Source organism: Heterocephalus glaber, unplaced genomic scaffold, assembly GCF_053883595.1.
Source record: "Heterocephalus glaber isolate CG9 unplaced genomic scaffold, H.glaber_assembly_v1.0 deba00000546, whole genome shotgun sequence".
Taxonomy (NCBI): Eukaryota; Metazoa; Chordata; class Mammalia; order Rodentia; family Bathyergidae; genus Heterocephalus; species Heterocephalus glaber.
In genome coordinates, this window is record NW_028258147.1 from 3457481 (window position 1) to 3482860 (window position 25380).

At 36.1% G+C, this 25380-nt stretch overlaps 1 protein-coding gene across 6 annotated transcripts in view; it reads left to right on the forward strand.

Moving 5' to 3' along the window:
* Chchd3 (coiled-coil-helix-coiled-coil-helix domain containing 3) overlaps positions 1-25380 on the forward strand; it is a 276433-nt gene that overhangs the window by 93625 nt on the left and 157428 nt on the right. For all 6 annotated transcript variants that reach the window (XR_015448681.1, XR_015448682.1, XM_087204525.1 and 3 more), the window contains exon 4: positions 3886-4003. Coding sequence is in view for 4 of the 6 variants with exons in the window: in XM_087204525.1 (XP_087060651.1) it covers positions 3886-4003 (118 nt within the window). In the remaining 2 variants the exon portion in view is untranslated. The remainder of the gene's footprint in view (positions 1-3885; positions 4004-25380) is intronic.

Here is a 25380-nt window from a genome sequence, read left to right on the forward strand (position 1 = left end):
TCTCCTGCAAATATCTTTTTCGAGAATTTTATGGCATGGAGAATAGCATGTTTAAGGTATGACATTTGTAAAATGATTAGCTGCAGGGGGCCTTAAGATTATATAGTTCAACCTCAAGATTTTTTTTTTTTTGGTACCAGGGATCGAACTCGGGACCTTGCGCTTGCAAAGCAGGCGGAGGAACCACTGAGCTAAATCCCCGGCCCTTCAACCTCAAGATTTTAAGGTGGAGAAAACAATTATTTGATTATGTAGCTAAGTTGCTGATACGAAATGAAAATTTGGCCTGGTACCTACTGCCAAGCTCCCTGAATATACAAAATTCTGTTTCTTAAACAATCACCACAAAGAACAGACATTCCTTTAAAATAAACTGAGAATGTGTGCAGCTGTATTTGTAAAGATAAATGAAAGGAACTGGGAGAATTTATTAAGAAAAAATAATTTTATTTTTAGTGAATTTGTGACAACCTGGGCACCTCAGAGTCAAGCACATTTAGATGTAGGATGTTCTGGTGTTGCCATCTTCTGTGGTAGGTCATTTAATATTGTCTGAATTATATCATATATGTCCAGCATGTACCAAGGTGGCTAGGCCATTGTAGGGTCCAGCTTGTCTTCCTAGTTATTTCTAATATCCCTCAATGTGCTGTTTTCTGAGGCTTGTTACTTTTGTATATGTTTAGAAATATGCCACTCATTCATTCATACATATATACATGCACTTAAGTTTTTGTTGAGTGTTTATTATGTGGCAGGTACAGTAATAAGGATAGAGCAGTCAGCAAAGGATCTTACAGGCAAGTGAGAAAGGAAGGAAAAAGCATGTCAAAGAGAAGTACTGCTGGAGTCAAGAGTAAGTTTTCAATTGCAGAAGTTTTTGAAGATCATAAAAATAAAGCAGAACTTCTTGTTGGCGGAATATTGGGAGAGAAGATGGAAAAGACAAAGCTGTTATGTAGTCACAGTGTATTAAGTGAATGTAGAGATTTTCTTCATTTCAGAAAATTGTTGCTTTCTCTGTATTCTTGACCCTGTAATGGGTACTATTATTATTACCACTACTTACCTAATGTCTTAGTCACTTTTCTCTTTGGGGGGACACAGTACCTAACACTCACTATATAAAGGAAGAGAGGTTTATTTTGGTTCATGTTTCAGTAGCCTCAGTGGTTGCATGTCTGTTGGCTCCAAAACCAGGATGGCACAACACAGGAACATGGAGGACGACTAGCTGCACATCACATGGCAGGCAGGGGCCAGAGAGAGTCAAGGGAGGAGCCAGAAAGAGAGATATTCTCTTCCAGGTCACACCCACAGTGACCTGCGAATGACCAGAACCTACCTTCCATACCACCCCCCTATCCAAACACCTTAAAAGCCCCACCTTTGAGCATAGGGGGCTTTGGGGGCTCATCTACGTATAAACCATAGCCCCTAATATTTGTTTAGGGCATATCCTAATATACACATTTTGCTAAGTGCAATGTCATGTAGACCCTATAAGGTAGGTGTTACATCAACCCATTTTATTCATGAGAGTAGCAGACTAAGGGAAGTTGAGGAGAGTACTTTTTCACCTAGTAGGGGGCAGAGCTTGGTTTGGACTTGGGTCCGATTCCAGAATTCATTCATTGTTATGAAGCATGGCAAGCTAAATAACCTTTGTACTCATATTTTTGCTTTGTTTTCATTAACTTGCCAAAATTTTATGATCTTACATTTCTTTAAGTTGAACCACTTAAAACTGTTGTCACAAAAATTTATGCCACATGCAGATAAACTCAATTAGAAAAAAGTCAGTTATTGTTTAAGTAGTACTTTAAAATTTGATGCAGCAAATAATTTGATAAAGTATAGTTGCCTGGAGTTAATTTTTATGTCATGAATTAATGTATTTATGTGTGTATGAAATGCCGATAACAATGCTTGGTGTGTAGTAGATGATCCATAAATGTTCCTGATATGCCCAAACTAGTGCTTTAAATGCACAGGTTTGTAATCTGATTCAGTAACCTCAGCAGTTACAATATTCTCATGTGGATCACTCCATTTTGATATTACTTTCCTTTGATAGATTTCTAGGGTTTGTTTATTGAACTGTGACTCTCAAATTTTAGCATCCATCAGAATTGCCTGGTGTGCTTATTGAAAGGCAGCTTGCTGGACACTACTCTCACAGTTTCTATTCAGTAGGTGTGGGGTGGTGTCTGAGCATTTTCCTTTCTAGCAAGATCCAAGGTGATGGTTTTGCTCCTCTGAGGAAGTGACAGTTTTTAATTGTTGGTGTTTTCTTACAATAAAGTGGAGTTAATGTGTTGACAGCATTGATGTTGCTGAATTTATTATATGGCCTTTATAAAATAATTCAGAGAAGTTTGGTTTGTACATATATATATATCACTGTGTTTCCTGCTTAGGAAGTTTCCGAAAGGTTGCTTTAGCATTATTTCAAATTGCAGATTATAATTTGCTTTTGTTCTTTTTAAAAATTTCAATACGAAACAACAGAGGTTTACATTTTAGGGAAGAAGCATTGTGTCTTGGAATAAATTTTATAAGGCTGTCTTATAATTGATTTCTGAGAATTCCTGAGTATCAGAATGATGTGCAAATTAAAAATAGTAACAACAAATTTTATCTTCTTTAGTTCTTCTCAGGAATCCTTTTAAAACTAAAATTTGATAGGCTAGTACTGAGTAGAATTTGGTTCTTTCATTCACTTACAAGATTTCACTCAGAATTATACCAATATAACAATTTTACCTTTTCCTTTTAAAGCACATCTTGTATTTTTTGGGAATATAATACTATAATACTAGTACTGAGTAGAATTTGGTTCTTTCATTCACTTATAAGAGTTCATTCAGAATTATACCAATATACCAATTTTACCTTTTCCTTTTAAAGCACATCTTATATTTTTTTGGGATATAATACTATAGAGGGGTTAGTCTCTCAAACAAGAAAAGACAATCAGAAAATCTTTACCCCTGAGATGACAGTGGAATGTTCTCTCATTCAGTGATTACTATATATATATGCCTTTCTGTGCCAGACACTATGGCAAAAGTAGTTGCCAAAGTAATTTATCTTTATCATATACAATGAGGGGTTTTAGTGGATTATAGCTTAGTATGATCTAATTGTGTGACGAAGATACCGGTAAATTTAATGCAATGTTATGCTTTCTTAATAGAATTAGTATTGTGTATAGATCCATGTTCTCCTGTCTTATTTTGCTCAACCATGTCTGGAATATTAGGTGTAGTTAGGATGTAAGAAGAAAAATTAGCGTCATTCTGCAAATAGAGGGGTCTGCTGTTGAAAGATATTGCCGTATTTACATAGGAGGATGAAAAATGTAATACATTGGATGGGAAGATGTCTCCACTGTGATGTTAGTTCATCCCTACTGTAATGTAAGAATCTGTAAGGACAGGGAACTGTCCACCTTGTCCATGACTCTATCCCAAGGCTAACCACAATGTTTGGTGCATATTGAGTAAATAATCAGACCTTCAGCTACTTGTCACAAAGGTGATTTGTTAGTTTTATTACTTAAATTTCCAGAAGACAGACAGAATCACCACTGAAATAATTTTTAGGTGGAGAGATTTCAGTTTTATATAAGAAGAGCTTTGTAACACCTAGATAGTATGGCAGCCAAATTTGTAAACTTATACCTGTTTGAATTCTGTTATTTGAATGTGTAGGTAAAGGCTGCATGGAATTTACTTTTGTACCTTCTTTTGTAGAGTAAGGGCCAAGATACTTTCAGCTATTGACACAGCTGTGTATTCTTATCTTCTTATTTATTTTATTTAACAAAATTAATGTCAAGTAATGATTTTTCTTTTTCTTAAGTGAGACCTTTCTTTTCAGACTAAAGAAAAGCAAGGACCTAGACCGAGAGAGGGCTGCAGCCAGTGAGCAGTTAACCAGAGCTATCCTTCGAGAGAGGATATCAAATGAAGAAGAACGCTCGAAGGCAAAGCACTTGGTAAGTTGTAAAGAACTCTTGCTTACATGGAAATCCCTGATGTTTGGGAAAAGCTGAGTACTCTGCCAATTTTTAATTTATGTGCTGCCTAACAAAATGAGCACATCTATGCCAATTTTCAGTGTTGATGATATTCATGTTCTTTTTTGCTTAGATTCTCTTGAGTTTTGCCCTTTATAAGTAGCTGACAAGATTAAAACATTAAGGACTTTAAAGCAGGTAATTTCAGATATGTTGAAGTAAACCTGGGCCAGGAAGTACATGCTTATAATCCCAGCACTGTTAGAATCTGAGGCAGGAGGATTACAAGTTCAAGCTTATCCTGTGCAACTTAGTGTCTTAGTGAGATCCTGTCTCAGAATATAAAAGAATAAAAAGTGCTGGGGATATAGCTCGTCCCCAGAGAAAGAAGGCTCTGGGTTCAATATTTCTTTTTTGTTAGTAGTGGTCATTGAACCCAGAGCCTGGAGAAATGAGTTTGCTTTTTACTACCTTGGTTTTGGTTTTATTATCTCTGAAAGCTCTGGGACCATCATCCTAGCCTTTTTTCTCTTCTTGCTGGCAACTATCTGGTATTCTGTTTGGGAACATTGCAGCAAAGGTGGCTGAAGGTTTGGTCAGACAACTCCGGGCTTTAGAAAGGAGAAAATGTCAAGCAAGGGCCTTGGGGAATAATCTTTTTTAAGGGAATCACTTTTAAGAAAGATATTTTAAGTTTTAAAAAGATTATATAAATATTTATTCTTTAAGAAAAGATTATTCATAGGAAAGAAGAAAGTTTAAAAGGCACCCATAAATCCGTCTTTCTGACATGGTTTACACTGGAGTGTATTTCCCTGTAGAATATTTTTCTAGGTTTATTACATATGTTAGAATATGGATCATACTATATATAGTGTGTAGCATCATGAACATTTTATTACATCATGGAATTTTTTTTCCAAAATTAATTTTTAATGGCTAAATAATGCTCATCCTCTATAGTCCACATAATTTATTAAATAATTGCCCATTATTAGATAAAAATGGAGCTGTTTGGGTTGAAGCCTGCAGTCCTGACTGTGCAGCCCTCACTTCAGCCTTCCCAGATACACCTTCTCAGAACCTCCAGTCCTTGTTGGGACACAGCTGGGAATGCAAGGGAGAGGGAAAATGAGGCTTTATAATTTAAGGCTTTGAATACCTGAGGTCCTACTTCAGCAGGCAACTGGGAATTTCTAATACTTTGTAAGAAAAGTGTTAACTTCTTGGCTAGCCAGTCTATCTCTTTGTCCCTGCCCCTTCTCTTTTGCTGTAATTGCCTCAAACATTCGTTAATTTTTGGAAGACCGCCATTTTTTTCTTTCAGTTTAAGTTGACACATAATAATTGTATATGTTTATGGAGTACAATATGATGATTCATTATATGTATACAACATAGAATGATCAAATCAAAGTAGTTAGCTTTTCACTGTTCATGAACATTTATTATTTCTTTGTGTGAGGAAACTTTGAACTTCTTTCTTCTAGTTCTATGCAAAACATGTAATAAATTATTGTGAACTGTTCTCTCGTGTTCTTTACCTTGATCTTTTCTTTGAAAAACTAACCTATGATCAAATAGAGAAAATGAAAGGGAAAGCAGTGTCTCATGAACCAATTTCTTCAATGACTACTAGGGGCCAGGCTGCATGGGTAAATAGTGATGCCAGAAAGAGGTGATAACCAAGAAAGGTCAGTTTGAAAAATGCTCAAGTTTGAGGAGGAAGGGATGGAGTTGGGAGTGGGCAAAATCTTTGGTAGGCTTTTTCTCTCTGTCCATTGCCATTTTCATCTTATCCTCGAAATACATTTCTCTTGACCTCTCTTGACCTGAATTTGACATATTGTCTTGTTCACTCAGTTTAAGATTCAAAAACTCATTAAACACACACACACAGCTGTACACCTACACACCTCACAAGGTTTAAAAAGAGGAGTTTTTGCAACAAAATGTAGAAGTATGAAAATAGTTCTTGAATATGGTTTGGTTCAAACACCCTATCTTTAGCCTGTTTTCTCTTTTTTACCTAATAAATCTTATCTGTTGCCTGTCTTTTTTTTTTTTAATTTAGCTGGTCAAATATAAGAAACTGGTACTGTGCAATCTATTTGGTGTATTTGTTTCATACTGATTCTGAGATTGTATAGTATATCGCAAATTATAGTACTCATAACTCCTGAATTTCACCATCTATCATAATATTGGTGAGATAGAGTCCTCAGAGGACTTAGGGACTAAAAGTAGAATGTATGCAATGGGATGAGATCTGATTCAGAGAGTCTTTTTCTGACTTGACTGTACTTGGATATTTTTATATCACGGCCCTAGCAACATAGCTGACTAGGACAAACTAGGTAATAATTCCCAATTTATTTACCAAATATATCCATTTATTTTTATTTTGCTGTTGTAGAAGACATGTACTTGTTGGATAAAGATCAGAAAATAAATCCAAAAAATGTTAATATCAACTAAAAGTACCAATATATGGAGATGATTTTGTTAATACTTTGATTTATTTGTAATTAGCTTTATTTTCCACTAAATTTGTATAAGACATTTATATTCATTATGTGAATGTATTTCCCAAATCAGTGTACGTACTTTTGTGCTCTTACAATCATCTTCACATTTGAAAATATTTAGATTATATAGTGAAAGTTTTTATATTAATAATGTTTTTGTATGGTTACTTTTTAATGATTGAATGTATTTCAAAGAGTTTTCCCCTAATGATTAAAATAATACAAGCTTGTTAATAGAAAATTTTGACAATATAAAAATTACCAAGAAAATAGATAATGTAATTCTTTCATCTCTCATAAAGGTTCAGAGGCATAAATGCATATTCTATACAGACTTTAGAGTTTCCACATATGCATCCTACCACACTCCGAGACAGAATCGTATGGTGCAGACTCTGAGCCTGATATTATCTCACAGTCCCTTGATCCTCACTGGAGAGATGAGCATCTTTAAAACCCATAGTTATTGTGAGAGTCAACCCAGAAAGTTAACATTATACTACTCTGAGTGCTGGGCACATGTTGCTGTTGTTTCTTTATTCACCCATTCATTCATTTTCAGTAATGAGTATTGAACTCAGGACTTTGCACTTAGCTACATCCCAAGCCTTTTTTTAATTTTTAATTTTGAAACAAGTTCTTGCTAAGTTGCCCAGGCTGGGCTTGAATTTATAGTTCTCCTATCTCAGCCTCCTAGAGTGCTGGGATTACAGGTGTATACCACCACACCTGGGACTGCTATTTTTAACTCCAGTATGTAGGGCTCTTTGAAACATGACCAAGCATTGATTTGTTCCTCTTTATTTAAAGTCTAAATGTTGCTGCCTGCAAGAATGTAAAGGTTGGGTTTCACACATTGGCAGTAAATAGAAAACTGTCTTTCAGAAGTGGAGTGGGAGGCGGGGCTGTCTGATGTGATGTTGATACAGGTTGAGCATCTCCTATCCCAAATGCTTGGGACTAGAAATGTTCTGGAGTTTTTAGAATGTGGAATATTTTTGTCTATATAATGAGATCTCTTAGGGATGGGACCTCAGCCTAAACCTGAAATTCATCCATATTTCATATATACCATATAAATATAGTCCAAAGAAAATTTTACCCAATATTTTTATCACATCCGTGTTTTGACGGTGATCTCTTACATGAAGTCACATGTGGAATTCGCCACTTGTGGCATTTTGTCATCTCTCAAAAAGTTTTGGATTTTGCAGCATATCCAGTTTGCAGATTAGGGGTGCTTAATCAGTGCTGTGAAGGAAAACTACTCCCTTACCCCCAATTTTCCCTCCTCATTAACTGCTGACACTAAATCTTGTCTCTTTAGATGTGAGACTATGCTTTTTCCTTGCACAGTTGTCCTGGCAGCTAACTTTATTGGAATACTTTGAAGGGTAGACTCATAATGGCCCTGCCATTGACATTTTACCACTCTTTTTTTTTTTTTTTTTTTGGTACCAGGGATCGAACTCAGGTCCTTGCGCTTGCACAGCATGTGGCGAAACCACTGACCTAAATCCCCAGCCCCAGCCATTGACATTTTAAAGGATCGGATCACAGTTTTCCCCTTTGGAAGAAATGCTAGTATTTTAATCAGCTGATTTTATCCAGAGGTTTTGGGGATGCAGTTCATGGATGATTTTTACCTCTGAAAACATTAAATGAAATTTACCTTCAAGGTATGCTTCTTACGGTAGGAGCAGGAAAGCATCTCTGTAAAGTGAAGACTAAGAAAAGGACAGGATCAAGAAATCTGTAAAGTTAATGCAGTTTGGCATTTTGTGTACCTTTAAGGCCTTGTATGTGTAACCTAATACTTTCTGTGTCACTAGATGTTTTTCTGTTAAAGAATAGTGGGCTCATGTCATTTTTGCCTTTGCAGCCATTTTTGATTTATTTCTTAAAATCTCAATTAAAATTTTAATTCACTCTTTTCTGACTTACTAAATTATATTGGTTAATGTTAGTCATTTCTTTTTATTAATTACAGAACTATTCAGTATTTCAGTTTTTAAAAATCTAAACTCTTAACTTTAATGTACTTACATAAGGCAGTATTTGCTTAAATGTTCTGAAGCTTAAAAACTTAAACATGAGTTTCCTTTACTCTTAGAACAGAACTTGTATTAAGTGCTTACTGCATGGAAATTACTGTGCTAGATATTAAGGATGTATAAATGAAAAAGACAAAGTCCTGTCCTTAAGGGATTCACTGTATAATGCAGAAGACAGATACATTAAAAATCAATGTTTACACCTGGTGTGGTGGCATACTCCTGTAATTTCAGCTACTCTGGCAACTAAGGCAGAAGGATTACAAGTTTGGGCCTCTCTTGGGCAACTTAGCAAGACCCTACTTCAAAATAAAATAAGGGCCAGGAATCTTGCTTGGCATGCCCAAAGCCCTAGGTTCAATCCCTAGTCTACTAATGCTGCTGCTGATCCTGATAATGACAGTAATGCTTAGAAGGGTTCTTTCTGTTATAAAGCCAAACTACTCATAGTTTTGTGAGAATTCTCCCTTTTGAAAAACCAGCATCTTTGTCTTTTAGCTCATTCTCTACCTGCATTATTTGTTTGACATATGTTTAAATACCTAGTATATGCCAGTGCCAAACAAATAGCAAACAGTTGATAGAATAAATGAATAATTGGATCTACTCAAGTCCTGGAAAAAAGTGGAGAAGAATGGGAAGGATTTTCTAGGGAAATGATGCCAGAGCTGAATCTTGAAGTATGACTAGGAATTAGTACCCCCCACCCCATATTGAGGAGTAGGGATGGTATAGCCTAGGATATTGTAGGCAAAAGCTTAGATTTGTGGAGACAGTAGGCACTACAAAGAATTGTTGAGTGGGAAGTAGAGGGTAAGGAGAGTGGAGAGATGCCGCAGAAGTAGTTGGCAGAGCTGAGATTATGGAGATTATGTCTGTAAAGAATCCTGGACTTGATATATACCAAAGTTTGAAGGGGGCAATGAAATGGTTAGAAAGACATTTGGTAGCTCTCTAGTGAAGAGTGAAGAAGGGTAGAAAGAGGAAGACATGACTTGAAGCATAGAGACCAGTGAGAAGGCCTTGCATTAATGCAGGTGAGAACAGGTGGTGCCTGAGTTAGGGCAGTGATGGCAGGAATGCAGAGAATAGATGTAAGGATCATTTTGGAAATAATATTACTAGGATTTTAAGTTTGAGGGTTTGAGAGAAGCATCAAGACTAACTACAGGGTTTGTAATATCAGTGTGACAGTTAATCTTGATTGTCATTGAGATTGACTTGAGAGATTATGGTATGTCTGGGTGGGTCATGGAGTTATGTTCTTGGGGACTGTATCTGGTCCCTGGTCTTTCATCTCTGGCTCTCTTCCTGCACTCTACTTCCTGAATGCCATGAGTGAGCAGCTTTGCTCCACTACGCCTCTCTGCCGTGATGTTTCCACCTTGGAGCCACCTGACCATGGGCTGACACCTCTGAAACTGGGAGCCAAATAAACCATTTTCTCCTCTAAGTTGTCTATGTCAGGCATTTTGTCCCAGCAACAGGAAAGGACTAATACAATCAGCAACTCTTGTATCATTTTAAATAGAAAAATTAATAATCAGCTTTAAAATATTCCTAGGTTACATGTACATTATGCAATGTGACTTCAGTGTCAAGTGGAGGAAGGTCTTGGCTTCAGATACTGCACTAATTTTTTGTGCAGCTTTTGGTGAGAATGTTAGCTCAGTGGGTACTTTGGCCTCTTTCTGCATTTTTTCTCCATCACAGATTTATCAGACACCTAGTATGTACTAGGCAATGTTAATTGCTGGAGGCGCATAAGTGAATTAGATCTGGGTAGTTTTTCTCAGTCTCTAATCAAGACTTTGTAGGGAAGGTCATTCTTACTTTGGATTTTCTTTTTCTACTTACCTTACAATTTTTGATTTCGTAAAACCTCAGACTGTCTAGAAAAACAACACAAATACAAAATAGGGTGGGTCAGTGCATAAATTTTGTTTTTTGCAAATTTAAGTGACTATTTGACTAAAATGTCACTTTTCATCCCCGGTCTCCTTTTTGTCCGGAATGCACCAGTGAAGCGATCAAGAGGAAGAATTGATTAATTTTGAGCTGTGTGCTTTTCAGTTCTGTTTTCTTTGTGCTTTAAACTGTGACAGTTGAGATTTTATGGTAAAAGAGAAAAAGGTTTTGAATTTAGGGTATGGAGAAAAATGAACAGAAGAAGTAGGTAAAGCTTCCGTTGGCATCCAAATATAAGTGCAGTTCTGCCCAAGGGCAGAGGGTACAGCTGAGATTGTAATTTTGAAATAATCAACAAGTTTCAAACTCCATAGTTTTGTGTAAAAGAGAGTAAAAGTGATCAGTTTGGGTGTAAACGCTATAATTATCCAGGGAAAAATGTTCAGGGTAACAGCGGTTATGCTGGGTTCTTTTACTGGGGATGTAAAGATAATTTTTAGAAAATTTTCCTATTTTTTTGGTGCACTTTAGTACTTTGATTAGAATTTTATTAAAATTCTCCCCCTGGTTATATAGGCTGAGTGTTGACTTTCTTGCCATAGATATTCGATCCCAGTTATTTGGATATGTGTGGAGTATTAGTGTGTTTTGAATGCCAAAAATAAAGTTAGTAACTTTAAGCTTTTGCTTTTAAATTATTTAAATATGCAGTTTCTGCGAGGTGGTGTGGTGCATGCCTGTAATTCCTGGTACTTGGGAGGCCGAGGCAGGAAGATTGCAACTTCAAAGTCAGCCTGGGCAATTCATTGACACCCTGTCTTAAAATAAAAAGAGCTGGGGATGTAGCTCAGCATTACCTGGGTTCAATCCCCTCCAGTACCACCATCCCTGAAAAATAAATAAATAAAAATAAATGTGTTAGTGTATATACACACACAATTTCTATTTCATTTTTGAGGGACTTGAGACATTTAGATTTAAGATATTTTCCCCAAGGTTATTGGTGAGGACAAGATTTGGAATTCATCTGCAAGTCTCATTCGCTCTGACTCTTGCTCAATTAATAGCTTACCAGGAACTTCAAAGGGCAGCATCCCTTAAGAGAGGTGAGAGCAGAGGCACACTGGATCATTTTGCCTCCTGTGCATTTGGATTCAGCAGGCCATTATAGTTTCCAAGACAAAGCATTCATACCCTATTTTCTCCTTTTATGTTCTTTGTTATCACGTGTGGTTCTGCTTCCTGTGTGTTAGGGCAGCATTATTATTGTCAGCTGGAATGCACACAGCCTATGAAGAGATTGTTAATCAAATATTCTGTGGAGTGGCAGGGCAGCTTTAAGTATGCTTACTGCTACAGTGGGAGAGGAAAAACATGTTTTGTTTCAGTTTGTCAGCCTATCCTTTAGGTGAAGAGCCCAAAGAATGAATAAGACTGCATACATATTTCAACACAGCTTGTATGCTGAAAACTTACCCAGATGAATATATTTATTTATACATTTTTTGTAGTACTGGGAATTGAACCCAGGGCCTTTGTTCAGAGCTACACCCCCAACCCTTTTTTATTTTTATTTTTAGGTTTGACATGCCCTCATGAAGTTGTTCAGTTGCCCAGTCTGACCTTGAACCAGATGAATATATTTCTTAAATGTACATCATTGAACCCCCTCCTCGGTCAGAGATAGCTAGGATCTTAACTTTCCCAAATAGCCTTAGAGAACCATGATATCATGTTGTCCAGATAGTAAGAGGCTTGGAGATAGAAAATGGCTGTGTTTTGTATTGGAGATTAAATCTCACTTTCAAGACTGGGGAGCCCATCCAGTAACACAACACAGAAGTGACTGCAAGCCACATATGTTTCTCTGAAACATTGTCTCAGACTGTATGACCTTGTTGAGAAAGTGATTAGAGAAGAAGACAGTACAGTTGTGTACAATGCTGTTGAAGTTCTCTTGGGACAGTTAGTCAACTTTAGAGACAGCTGTGGGGAGCAACTCTGCTTAGAATGTTGCATATTTTCCTTTTAATAAATTTTTGAAAATTCATCAAGCTGTTTGCAAATTGGTTGGCTCAGGACAGCTCTTGTTGAGTGGTATCCTAAGTGGTAGCCTGCCGTAAATGCTTATTGACATCCTATCACTTAGGTTATTATGTGTGTCCAGGTGAGATAAGGAGAGCACTGTATGAAAAAATCCATAGGTAACTAAGGTTCAAAAGGCTGGTTATAATTCCATATCTTTATAATGACTTGGCATTTATTGTTAATATATTTGCTTTATAGCCTGGTTGGAAATGAATTGTCATTAGGGCTTTGGAATTTCACTGAACTGACATCATAATCTCATTTCCTACTGAATAGGCTAAGAAATATGGCCCTCAGTGTTTGCTTTAACGTGTAACAAATTAAAAGTTTAACATAAGTGTAATCAAGTCTGTCAGTCCTTACAAATCCCAAATAAGTGTTTTGTACATTATGTTTTGAATGAGATTGTAAGGCAGTGAGCTCCTTTTGTTCTATAGCAATCTTTCCAGTTTGCCTTCATAGCAAATCTCGCAACTGTCAGTTCTTATACAGCCTTTGTGAATTGCTTTCTACCCATTGAGCATGGACCTGTGGTTTAGTGAATTTAGTAGAAGATTGAATAGCAGTATCATTTTCTATGTGATATATCACATGCAATGAGAGCTACTTTATTTTTGTGTTTGGGACATTAATGAACTTTCCACCTCTGTATTTATTTCTTTTGTGTATCCTTGGTTTTATTGCTTAGGAATGATTCCTAAAAGGAACTGAGTTAGGCCCTTTTTGCATTCTTGATGATTTGAAGTATGCACTGATGATGTGTGTGGGGATGTTTGTTCTTTGGTGAGAGGAATAACCTGGGGTTTCCCTTTTATAACTATAAAGCCATTTACCATTTGTTCAGTGTGGCTCACTCTTTCTTTTTTCTTTGCTAACTGTAGTTTCAGGATGGCTTCTGAAAATACTCAGGGGCAGAATTACCAAATGAAATAAGACTTCCATTTTCTAGAGAATAGGAATCTGTTTACAGTATGAACCTGCAGTATTTATTACATACCTCATTTAGCTCATTCATCATTTTAATAGAAAAATGAGTCATTTTAGATGATTCTGAAATAATTTGAGGTAAGCTACATAGCCTTAGGCAGAATATGATTTACTCAGACAGCACCAAGCTATTTTCAAAAAATACAATGGAATGATCAGCACCAGTAATTTATGATTACTTATGGTAAACTTATCAGCTATCTTCATTGTCATAGAAATTTGTTGATTAAACATTGCGAGTTTTCTAGCTAGCTTTTACCCTTCTATCTTTTATGACAAATGGTTACTAAGTTCAATACTTAGCTGTGGATCTAAATATTCTCTGCTTATTCCAAATACTGACTGTAAATTCAGTTCCAGGTTTTTCTTTAATATTCTCTTGATAAGAAACATCACCAGTGTCATGGGCCAGTTTTACTGGAGATTATAAAATCTTCTCAATATACATTTTCCACTTAGAAATTAAATATTTTCCTTTTATAGCCCGCTTTGCTCAGTGTATACCCTCATTGTTAAATTCTATTTGACCTATCCATCAGTAACATACTTGACTCTCAGGAATACACAGTACCCGATTGCCTGGAACCAAAACTCCAAACACCTAAAAAGTCACAAAATATTTCTAGCTAATGTCCTAAAGCTCATGAATTTTCCTCATACTAGAATCATAACAAAAATGATTGAAATTTATTGTTAATACTTTTCATTTAATCAAGAGCTTTCAAATCTGGTACCTCACCTGGTGTTTGATATGGAAAGGACATTTATCATCTGTTAGAGATAATCAAACAATTGTTAAAAGAGACTGTGAATCTAAAGGTTGTGCAGAAATAGAGCCAGGACCAATGTAGTATTATTATGGGCCCAATTTAGCAGATTTATTCTTTTATTAATGTTATTTTAACCTATAGTGGATTTGATCCATTCTGTTAGTGTCTTAGTTACTTTTCGTTCATTGATGAGACAAAATACTCGACACCCAAAGTTAAAGGGGGAAAGATTTATTTGGCTTACAGTTTGTAGAGGTTTCAGTCCATAATCGGCTAGCTTCCAGGAAGGGTGGCAGAGGGGCAACAATTTATGACAGTGGAAGACAGCACAAACAACAAGAGAAGGGAGGGGCCTCAACAGAGTCTTTCTGTCCCTTTTATCTTATGCAAATCACTTAGGACACGTAGCACTCATATCCTCAATTCTAGTGCCCTTGAGCCTAGCAATGCACCATGAATCAATTCCAGAAAAAGCCCAACCTGTGACTGCATGAGGTTTGGGAGGACATCAAGACACAAGCCATAACAATTAGAATGAGGGGACCATTTGGAAGAGACACATAGAAAAAGCAGAAATTTACTGCAGACATAAGTAATTAAAGACAACTAAAAATCATGCATATGAAGTATATACATAGGAAGTACAGAGACGTGACATAGGCCTACTCAGTATAGAGGTAGACAGTCTTAACTACCCTGGTAGGCCCATGTGTTGTTGTGCAGTGAAACAATATGTTCATAACCATTACACTGTCAGGGATTAAGAATAATGTGTTTAAGAGCAAAGCATTGAGTAATACATACTAGAACTAAAATTTCTATGTAAATCATTTTGAAGTTTTGGGACTTCATATTATAATTTTAGTATTAAAAGTTGCCTCATGCGAGTCCTTCCATTACAGAGGAACTAGTTAAATACTGTTATATAATTTCATAAAGTTATCTTTAATGTCTTTATTAAAAATGTTTACCATGGGCCTATTATACTTTGGGAAAAACTTCTTTTTCGTCTAATGTATTTGCAGAGGAGAGTAAGAGGTGGTTCAGTTTTTTTTTGTTTTTGTTTTTTACGTTGGACACTAAAAAGAGGCAGTGGTCTGGCAGAATGTTAAGGATAATAAGCTTGCCACAGTAGGCTCCCACCACCACGCTCCTTGTATAAGGAATTAAACCAGGGTATCATGTGTGCTGGGCAAGTGCGCTACCACTAAGCTGTATCGTCAACTCCTTAAAAAATTTTTTTTTGACATGGATTCTCACTAAATTGCCTAGGGTGGCCTCAAAACTTGCCATCTTTCTGCCTCAGCCTCCCAAGTAGCTGGGATTATAGGTTTAATTTAGCACCTGGTAGGTGCCACATTGCCTGACAATAATAGATTATTTTTAGGAGTAAATGTGATTTATAATAGCATATCCGCTTTACTCATGGAGTTGAGTTAATAAATTTTGTGCTTTTAAAATTGAATTTTAAGAGAAATTTGAAGAAAAGGTATTGTACAGGTTTGTCTTGTAAACTCAAGCTTTTAACAGAGTTTGAGTACATGTGCTGTTGACCATTGTGGAGATTTGTTGAGTTAAAAAATGAAACAGAAATGAAGGATGAAGTTATCTAGTCATTAATGTATTTTTAATTGCACTTTGGAGTAATTTTATTGACATCAGGTTAATGTATTAAAAATTAGTTTATTTCTGAAAAATAAGCTGGGGCAGAGTGAGAGATAAGAGCTGGTAACTGAATTTTAGTTGATCTCTGCTATTGCATAAATTAAAAATGAGTATAAACATTGCTAGAGTGTGTGTGTGTTTGTAACTTATTTGTATTCCCCATGATAAAGGTTAATACACTACAAGTAATTAGCATTTTAGTAGTTTTTGAAGGGGATATGGGGAAAAGAGAGAGAGTATCAAAATGATCAAATGCTATATACTAATTTTTTAAAATGAATGTAATTATATATCACAAACATACAAATTTTAAAAAATTATTTCTTAAATTTTTTTACTTTGAAATAACTTAGTTGTGAGAATGGTACAAAGAACTTAACTCAGATTTATCTTTTTCAATATTTACCATGTTTCCTTTATCATTTTCTTTTTGTGTACACACACACAATTTTGTAGTTGGTAGGAGTAACCATTTTGCTTGGGTTGCAGACATGGTTTAGACACCATTTATCCCTTAATACTTTTTTACGCTTTAAAAATTAGTCTGTGTTTTTTATGTAACCAAGTACAGTAGACAAAGTAAGAAACTTAATGACTATTTTAATCTTTAATACAAGTTCTAATTTTTATAAATTCATCCAACAATGCTCTTTAGAGCAGGTTTTCCTCCTTATGTTGGATATCTTCTATTTGATTAGTTGATGTTTTTAAAAATCCCTTTTAAAACATAATTTGCAGAAAACAACATTAAGATGTGAATACTATGTTAACTTCAGTTTATGAATTTCTGCTGTCATTGCTAGAGTTTTAGATAGAAGAAAGTAGGGTGAGCAACAAAAAAAGGTGGGGATTCATTCATATAAATAGATTAATATCCTATATTGTGCGTGAGTTGAGGAAAAGTAATTGTTTTGGAAGTTTTCTTTTCATGAACCCAAAATGCTATAGCAGCCATCCAAGTTGTATCATTAAACACCATTAGAGAGTGAACTTCTTTCTTTCTTTTGTGCAGTTTTGTGAGCAGAAATTTCATCTGAATTAGCCCCTTTCTCTGTCCCTGTACCTTCCTTTCCAGGTTTTACTCCATGTAATTTTAGGTAAATTGCTTCCTTTTCTTTATGCCCTTTGTTTCCATCTGCTTAAAGTTAGGACAAGGTCTTTAATGTATTTCTCTTTCAAATCTGTTACCTTGATGAATAAATATATAAATACAGGGGTTCTTAGAGAATGCAAAGTTGTATATACTTATAAATTGCGTTTTCATAGAGTAATTTTGTTTTATGAATAGGTTACCAATTCCAAGAGTTACATCTATTTTAATTTTCTTTAGTTATTAAAAAAGTCCATTTCAAAAAAGCAAAAATAGTTAAAGTTGAAAGCTTCTATTTTCTTGGTTAAATTGGATTTTCTTTATTGAAAACTTATTCTGATTAGTAGAATTGCTTTGGTCACAGGCACAGGACTTAGAAAGTCTTATTGAAAGAGTCAAATGAATCCCTTTCTTGGAAACAAGAGGGTGGGCTCTTTCTACTAATGCATGTTTATTGGCTTAGAATGAAAATCTAGAGCTTTGTTCATAAAATGAATTGATATTTTATGTACAACCAAATTAAAAGGAACAGAAATGGATCTTTATGCCTTTAAAAATGACTATTAAATAAGTACCTTAAGTTTAGAACAATATAGATGAACCTGGAAGACATTATACTAAGTGAAATAAACCAGACACAGAAATACAATTACTGTGTGATTTCATATGTGTAACATAAAAGATTCAAACATGTAGAAGCAGAGTTAAAAGGTGGTCCCAGACTTGGGATTAGGGGTACTGGGGAGATATTAGTCAAAGGGTACAAACTTTCAGTTATGAGATGAATAATTTCTGTGGCTATAATGTACAGTGCAGTAACTAAATAGCTATTTAAACTATATTCTGTGCTTGAAATTTGCTATGAAAGTATTATCTCAAGTATTTACCATGCTCAAATAGGCAGCTATATGAGATGACAGGTATCTTAATGTGATTGTAACAGTCATTTACAGTGTATACATATATCCAGCTATTGAGCTGTTCACCTAAAATATATTTAGTTGTTGTCAATTATACTTCAGTAAAGCTGGGAAAAGATAAAGAACCTGCAGGGGAAAAATAAATTATGTTGCTTTTTTTTTTTTTTTTTTGGTACCGGGGATCGAACTCGGGTCCTTGCGCTTGTGCAGTAGGCGGTGAAACCACTGAGCTAAATCCCCGGCCCAAAAAATAAATTATGACCTAAATTTTTATACTTTCTCTTGGCCCACAGATTCATCTTTTTAAATGTTTATTTTTTTATTTAAATGTTTTAAATCTTTATTTTCTATTTATTTCTGTATTTCTATTTATTTCTGTTCAACTCTTTAAAAATTATTTAATTTTTAATGTGACTGTTGTATTTTCTGTCTTGTCCATTTCTGACATTTTTTTTTCCTTTCCTAACACTCCCTTGCCCTACATTAAATTTGCAGCATATGGACAATGGCATCATTTGAATGTTCCTTGTCATGCATAGGTGACAGAATATATCAGTGTTTCAAAGTTATTATTTTTTTACCACTATATAGAATTCAGTATGTTATAGACTGGCTTAGTTCTAACCCTGAAGGCATCAAAAAGAACAAGTCCTAAATAACATCTTTCTTTAGAACGCAGCATATTTTAATTGTATCTCCACCTTATCAATACCATTTCCAAGACACATCTGTCGCAGTACACATGCTCTGCATGTATGTTATGATATTGCTTCCTGCATCCTCTTTTCTTCTCTTTGAATATATATACATACATACATATATATGTATGTATGTATATATATTCAAGTCTTGGGAACATGTGTACTGGGCCCGTAGAGTAACACAACAGAAGCAGACTCTTGAAGCAGTCAGGGTTTGTCCTTGTAAATGACATGGTACAAATGCATGCAGTGAATTAAAATATGTTCACCCTGACAGGAATCTTTTACTCGAAGTGAAAAAACTGCCATCAATTCCGATTGCAACAAAGGTGGCTGCTGTGACTGAGAGCAACTTGCCAGTACAACACGTTTCTCAGGCTCTGTTTTGGAGGCACATTTGTTACTTGATTCTCAGCTTTGAGTTCTGGCCTTGGCATGCTCTTTTTCCAGAATACATCAGTTTCCATGTTTCTTTGGCTTTTTCTCAAGATTTATGGAGGAGTGGCATGAGGTTAGCTTTTTGTCTGGCAAGTAGCAAAGTCTGTTTGAGTTCCCTAATCAATAATTGTAAAATAACTAGAAATTGATCCATGTTGGCTGTAAATCCATCCATGCACTCTATTAAAGTCTGTCATCAAAGAAGCTGTACAAAGGACATTTCTGTCTCTTCATCACCAAAGACAGGACAGAAACAAGTAACAGGCGACTGTATATTAAGGGAATACTCTTACAGTGTTTGCAATTTGATACAAGGCTTTGGGGCTGTTTCTCTAAATTTGTGGTACATATTTTATAGGAAGCTGAAAAAGTTTCTGGTATGTTATTGTAACCTAATTTGGAGGAATGATGTGATTGAATTCTAGTACTACTTTTCACTGATCTACCCTGACTTCTTCCTCTTTTCTGTTTGGTATGGATTTTTTATCTCCCTTTTTCTTAAAACAGAATTAAGAGGAAGAGATTGACAGGAGCACAGGAGTAGTTTGATGAAATTACATAGGTATTTAATTTCACAAAGCCAGTACACATGCTACTTGGGCAGAAATGATGCTAAAAGTGGAAGCCAGACGTGGTATGTGCCTTATAGTCATAGTCATTGAGAGGCTGAAATGAAAGGGATTTCTTGAATCCAGGATTTAGAGAGCAGCCTTGAGCAACATGATAAAATCCCCGACTCAGAAAAAAAAAAAGAAAGTGCACATAAAGATACTCGAGGATATTTAAGAAAGAAAGGTACATCTTGTCTCCCAGTTATCAAGAAAACATCTCTTAGTTTGCCAGATTTTCACCTTGTCACTATAGGTATGTTGTAAGGCCTAAAGATTCTGGCTGGTTAGGGTCTTTTTATTTTAGGAGGTCTTATCTGGGGTCAGTAACTTAAGAGAGAAATTGTGTTCTTGTACTAAAGCTTAAAATATATGAAGTGGCTGTAGAGTAAGTAATTACCTTTCACTGATTTGCTTGTATCTAAAGAAAGGATATGACAATCCTTACGTTTTAGTCTTTAAAGTATCAAAATGATTAACATCATGAAACATGTTCATAGTATGATCTTTTACTAGTATAAATATCAGAATACTAATATCTAAAAATTTACATGGAAGACAGTGTGATTTTTCTTTTTAATTTTTTATACTTTATTGTTAATATTCAAGACTATTCTCTTGACTTGGTCTCATTTAAAACTCATTTTTGTCTTTGTCTCAGTCCCAGAAATAAATATTAATTTATGTATTTCTAAGTAACAAAATACATCATCAGCTATGAATTCATATTTAGAAAGAATTTAATATATAGAAGGGAAGAAGAGATTAAAAAAGATAACCTGTGGTTGTGTTCTTCGCACTGTCCTGGTCTAACAACTAACTGTCTAACCCTAGTAAGTGTTTGCCTCTCGTGGAAATGGTTGTAGCAAGCTATCTTTTTAGCTTCATGTCCTCCCACACTCAGCTCAGAAATCTTATCAAATAGTCCTCAGTTATGATTTGGATTTTCATGACATGGGGGAGAACAGTAGTGATGAGGAATGTTCCCTGCTCCACAGGTACCGAGGGAAAGGGTCTCCTTCACAGGCTGAAGTTGTTGGTGCTGTGCATGAGCATGCTGTGTGATAGTTGGGGTCTTATGACTTAATAGGGCTCAGATCTGTCTAGAGCAGAGCTTTTGCTGACTCTTTGCCAGTACAACTTTTGATAGCTTCCTGCTTTGCGCTCCCTTGATGTCTTTTCCACAGAGAGGAAAGCTGTCTCTGTGATACATTGTGCCTTGGGTTCCTGAAGAATTTTGTGGGAAAAAAGAGCATGCAGCTGAGTGTTAGTATTACGGGTAAACTGTGGTTAAAGTCATATTTCACTGGACAAAGCCCAAATGCACCTGAAGTCTGGCAAGCAGTATAGATGCACAGAGGAACCCAGAAAGGCTGGTGGAGAGAGAAGTCCACTACAATAGAATGGAGATTACTGATTTACTCTGCCTCTCAGTGGCCATGGTTGCTGCTACCTTGTTACCTTTTCTAGGCAGGACTTTGTAGAGTGTTGGGGACTGTACTGCAAGAGCAGTTGGTTCTGCAGCTGTGAACTTCCTGTGTCTCTGAATATTGCAGAATCCCCTTTTTTGTTGAGATGCTGAAGGTGGCACAATGAAGACTTGTCACTTCTTTTTACCTCTCAACCATGTCTCAAAAATTTGTTCCAAAAAACAAAACAAAAACAGTTTGTTCCTGGATCAGTGCCTGAAGAGAACCCTTGACCCTCTCTCTTGTTCTGCCAGCTCTGGTGATCTCCTCCAGATATTTGTAAACTGCAGGGCCAGCAAAAAGTGCTAGTTTCATGGCCATAATCTTAACTCCTAAGACAGCAGAGCTGTGTAGTAGGCCAGAGGTGACACGTGTTGGCTTGCCCTGGTTCATTCAGTTGAATAGCAGCTCATGCTTTTTAACCCATAGATTTAGTGCATCTCCTGTGCCAGCCGCTGTGCTGGGGGAGGTAGGGTGTGAGATGGAGCAAAGAGTTTATATGACTATAATGACTACCAGCACACCACCATATTACAAAATAAGACAGACCCATGAGTGCTTCAGGAGCATGTGGTAGGCATGCCCCGCTTCTTTAACCCTCCTCATGCTAGTTCCTTGTCCCAGATTGTCCCTCTTTTTTCCCCCACCTCCCTACCTTCTCATTTAATATTTCCCTTTATTTTCAAAGCACAGCATACATATTTCCTTCTTTGTAAAGCCTTTTTGATTTCTGTCCATTTTCTCTATACTTCCAAAACCCATTGTTTATAACTTATGATTAGGGTGATATATAATTTATCATCTTAACTGGGAAGGTGAAAGAAGGCACTCTTAATTATGTTGGGACAAGATACATAAACTGAGGTGTTCCAGGAAGCCAGGAAATATGGTCACATTATTTGAAACCTTTATCCTGCATAGTCTTGTCTGGTATATGTTTCTCATTTTAGAATGTGGTTTTATTTTTGGAATTTGATGGCAGAAAAGGGCCATATTATTTATACTTGCATTTCCATACTGGATTTATACTCAGTAAGAACTCACCAGTTATTACTGAATGGAATTTATGGTATCCACATTAAATGTCAGAAGTTGAGCAGGCCTTCTGGGAACTCCAGGATAGTTGGCAGTCTCAAGAGACAGAATAGGGGCCAGGGAGACTTAGTTGTGGAGTGGCAATTTGGGTTGTCCCATAGGCCACGTCTTGAGAAAATAGCAATTTGGGATTTGTTCTGGGCTGCTGTGGTCAATTAGATAGCTGTTCTGTTAAGTGTAGAACATGAAGGCAGAGTCCTCAGTAGTGGTGTAGGAGGTAGAAGAACTGTGTTTCATGGGTGGTCCATCTAAGCGGGCTGAGGAGGCCAACCAGGGTGAGGAAGACAGTCTCCTCTGAGGCTGACAGAATGCAGGCAGAGGACAAGGCCCTGTTTCTATAGGGTACAGTTGATGTCTTCAGAGTCTTCATTAAATCCAAATACCTCCTGCCCGTCTATTAAACTCATAACATTTGAGAAGTTTATAATCACTTAAGTGAGACTACTAAAAGTTATCTTGAGGACTCTATAAGGTTCTTTTTATGGACTAGATTCTGTGATGAAGAGTCTAGATGACATTAGTTAACTCATGGCCTTTTCACGTGTAAATAAAGGACTTGCCATTTGAACAGTCCTTTTCACTGGCTAGACCAGGCAGCTATTGGTATAATGAAGTGAAGTATTGAATATAATATTGAGTTCATTACCACATGGCTCTAAAATAAGTAAATAATGGATACATTGACTTCTACTTTATAGAGAGCCATAAGAGACCTTTAGAACACCTCTAAGGTCTTTCTAAAGGTGCAATATTTTACTGTCACCTTCTCTGTTGTCATTATTCTTTAATGCCAAAGGGCCAACTTCAATTGAAAAAGTGGACATTTAAAATCTTTCTGTGAGTAATAAGCAGTTGGTTTTACTACTGTCTATAATATGACTCCAGTGGCAAGTTGTTCATGCAAACTTTTGAGCCTAGGGTATTAACAACACTTTTTATCAGACACCTATGATAGCAAACTCTATATGGCCTCTAAGTTTATTGCATTTGCTGTGAAAGTGAACTTATCATCTATCCATTCAGGGCTGGCTTGAGTGCTTTCCCTTCCATAGTTAAAAACCCTTTAGGCTTGATATTACCTTCTTGGACAGAATTGTTTATTGTTTAATTCTTCGCTACACTTTCTGTCCTTCACTTGCTCTTGTAAAATCTACAGCCAACTTTTAAAGTTGTGAATTTCACACCTACTATTGTGTTCTCTATAGACTATCAATGCAGGTACAAAAGGAAGAATTTTATAATTCTGGGATGGAATGTCCCAAGTCTGACTAGTTCTTAAAGTCCTTTCTATAGCTATTGCAAAGTACAAATGCCCCAGTAGATTCAGACTTATAGAGTGGGACCTGAGTATTTGTATTTTAAAAATACACGATTCTTATACTCAGCTCTTGATGTGAACAACTGATTGGCAATGAATCAATTTCCTCTTGGTGCTATTTTACAGCACAGTGCTCCACATAACTTTGGTGTTAGCCTAGCAAGGCCATTCATTGGTGCCAAGGCCCCAGTGGCCATACATGCTTCAGACTTCCTCTATGTTCTAAGATTATAAAACCTGTACTAGGTACATTATGTAACAGTCCTGTCCTTCATGTTTTTGTAAGGAAATATCTTAACTCTTGTCCTTCTTGTACTTCTTCTAAGTGCCATTTCATTTTCATCTGATCTTAGAGAAAAGAACATTAGCCATAGAGATAGCAGACCTGGCTTGTGGACTCAACTTACGATATGGTGATAATTAGCTACTTGTGTCATTTACCTGAGCTTCGTTTTCCTGTCTTTGAAAATCAAAATCACATTTTCCGCACAGCTTTCTTGCTAGAATCAAATGAGCTAATGAATAGGCAAACAAACACTGTAGAAATGTACTGCTCTATTTTTTGCTATACATTTCTTGACACCTACACATATGTATGTATATTTTGCACAGTGGCCAAATCAGTGTTCCCCATCAAAATCGGTGATCAGCCAATATGTATTCTGGACAGGTTGTAGAAAGAAGACTATTAGAGCAATGATGAGTTTTATTACCCCTTCTTAAATTCTTCCCTTCTGTGTTTCCTGCATCCTCCTGTAAAGCTTGATTCCATTCCCAGCAACTGGGACTTGTTTTGAATGCAGTTAGTATCTTTAGTTGGAGACCCACCAGTCAGGAAGCATGTGGAGCTTCCTCCTTGGCCTTTCAATAGTTTAATTCTAATCACGTTGTTAAAACAATATTTCACTACTTCTGATTTTCCTAATTATCATGTAGAATAACAGTGGGGTTCATGACATTAGAATAAGTGAGTGGCTTATGATTTTTGCCTCAGAAAGAGAAACTCTTGCTGTTTTTCTCCCCCCTTGAGCAACACAGCAGTCATAAATGAGCAAGTCCAGAGTACTTTATGATAGATAGTTAATGGTGCTGCGCCTCCGCCAACAGGCCTGTTTCCACAGCATCTGTCACAATTCAGAGTCATTAGCATACCTTTAATGGTTTCTTTTCAAAATAATTTCTACTAGGGCATTTAGAATGCATCAAGGAAAAATATTGAGTTGTAGAGATGAGGAATTTTAAATGTAGACAAATGATTTTCATTCCCTCAGATGTAATTTTGATAAAACTGAAACCATATAGCAACATATTATAGAGTATAACACATTTGCCAGCATTTAATGTACTATCTGGAAATTTTTTCCAGATATTCTAAGATAGTTAATTTTTAAAAAATTTAAATAAAAAATAATTAAAATTTTTTTTTAAAAAAATGCTGTTTCTCAGTATCTTTAACTGCATGACGTTCCTCTGGTCTGTGTTTAGATACCCATTGGCTGTCTTTCACTCTGTCTTCTGATCAGAGATAGCATCAGTGTGATTCTCATAAGGTGAAAAATGCTTTGTAAGGTATATGCTGTTTTTATGTAATACTGGTAAATACTTACGTATTTAGAGTGAGAGGAAAATCTTTGGAGAACAAATTAAGCTCTGTCTTTTCCCTTAAATGTCAAGGGTAGGTGTGAGAAGGTCTGTATTAGATTTTTGAAGATGGATA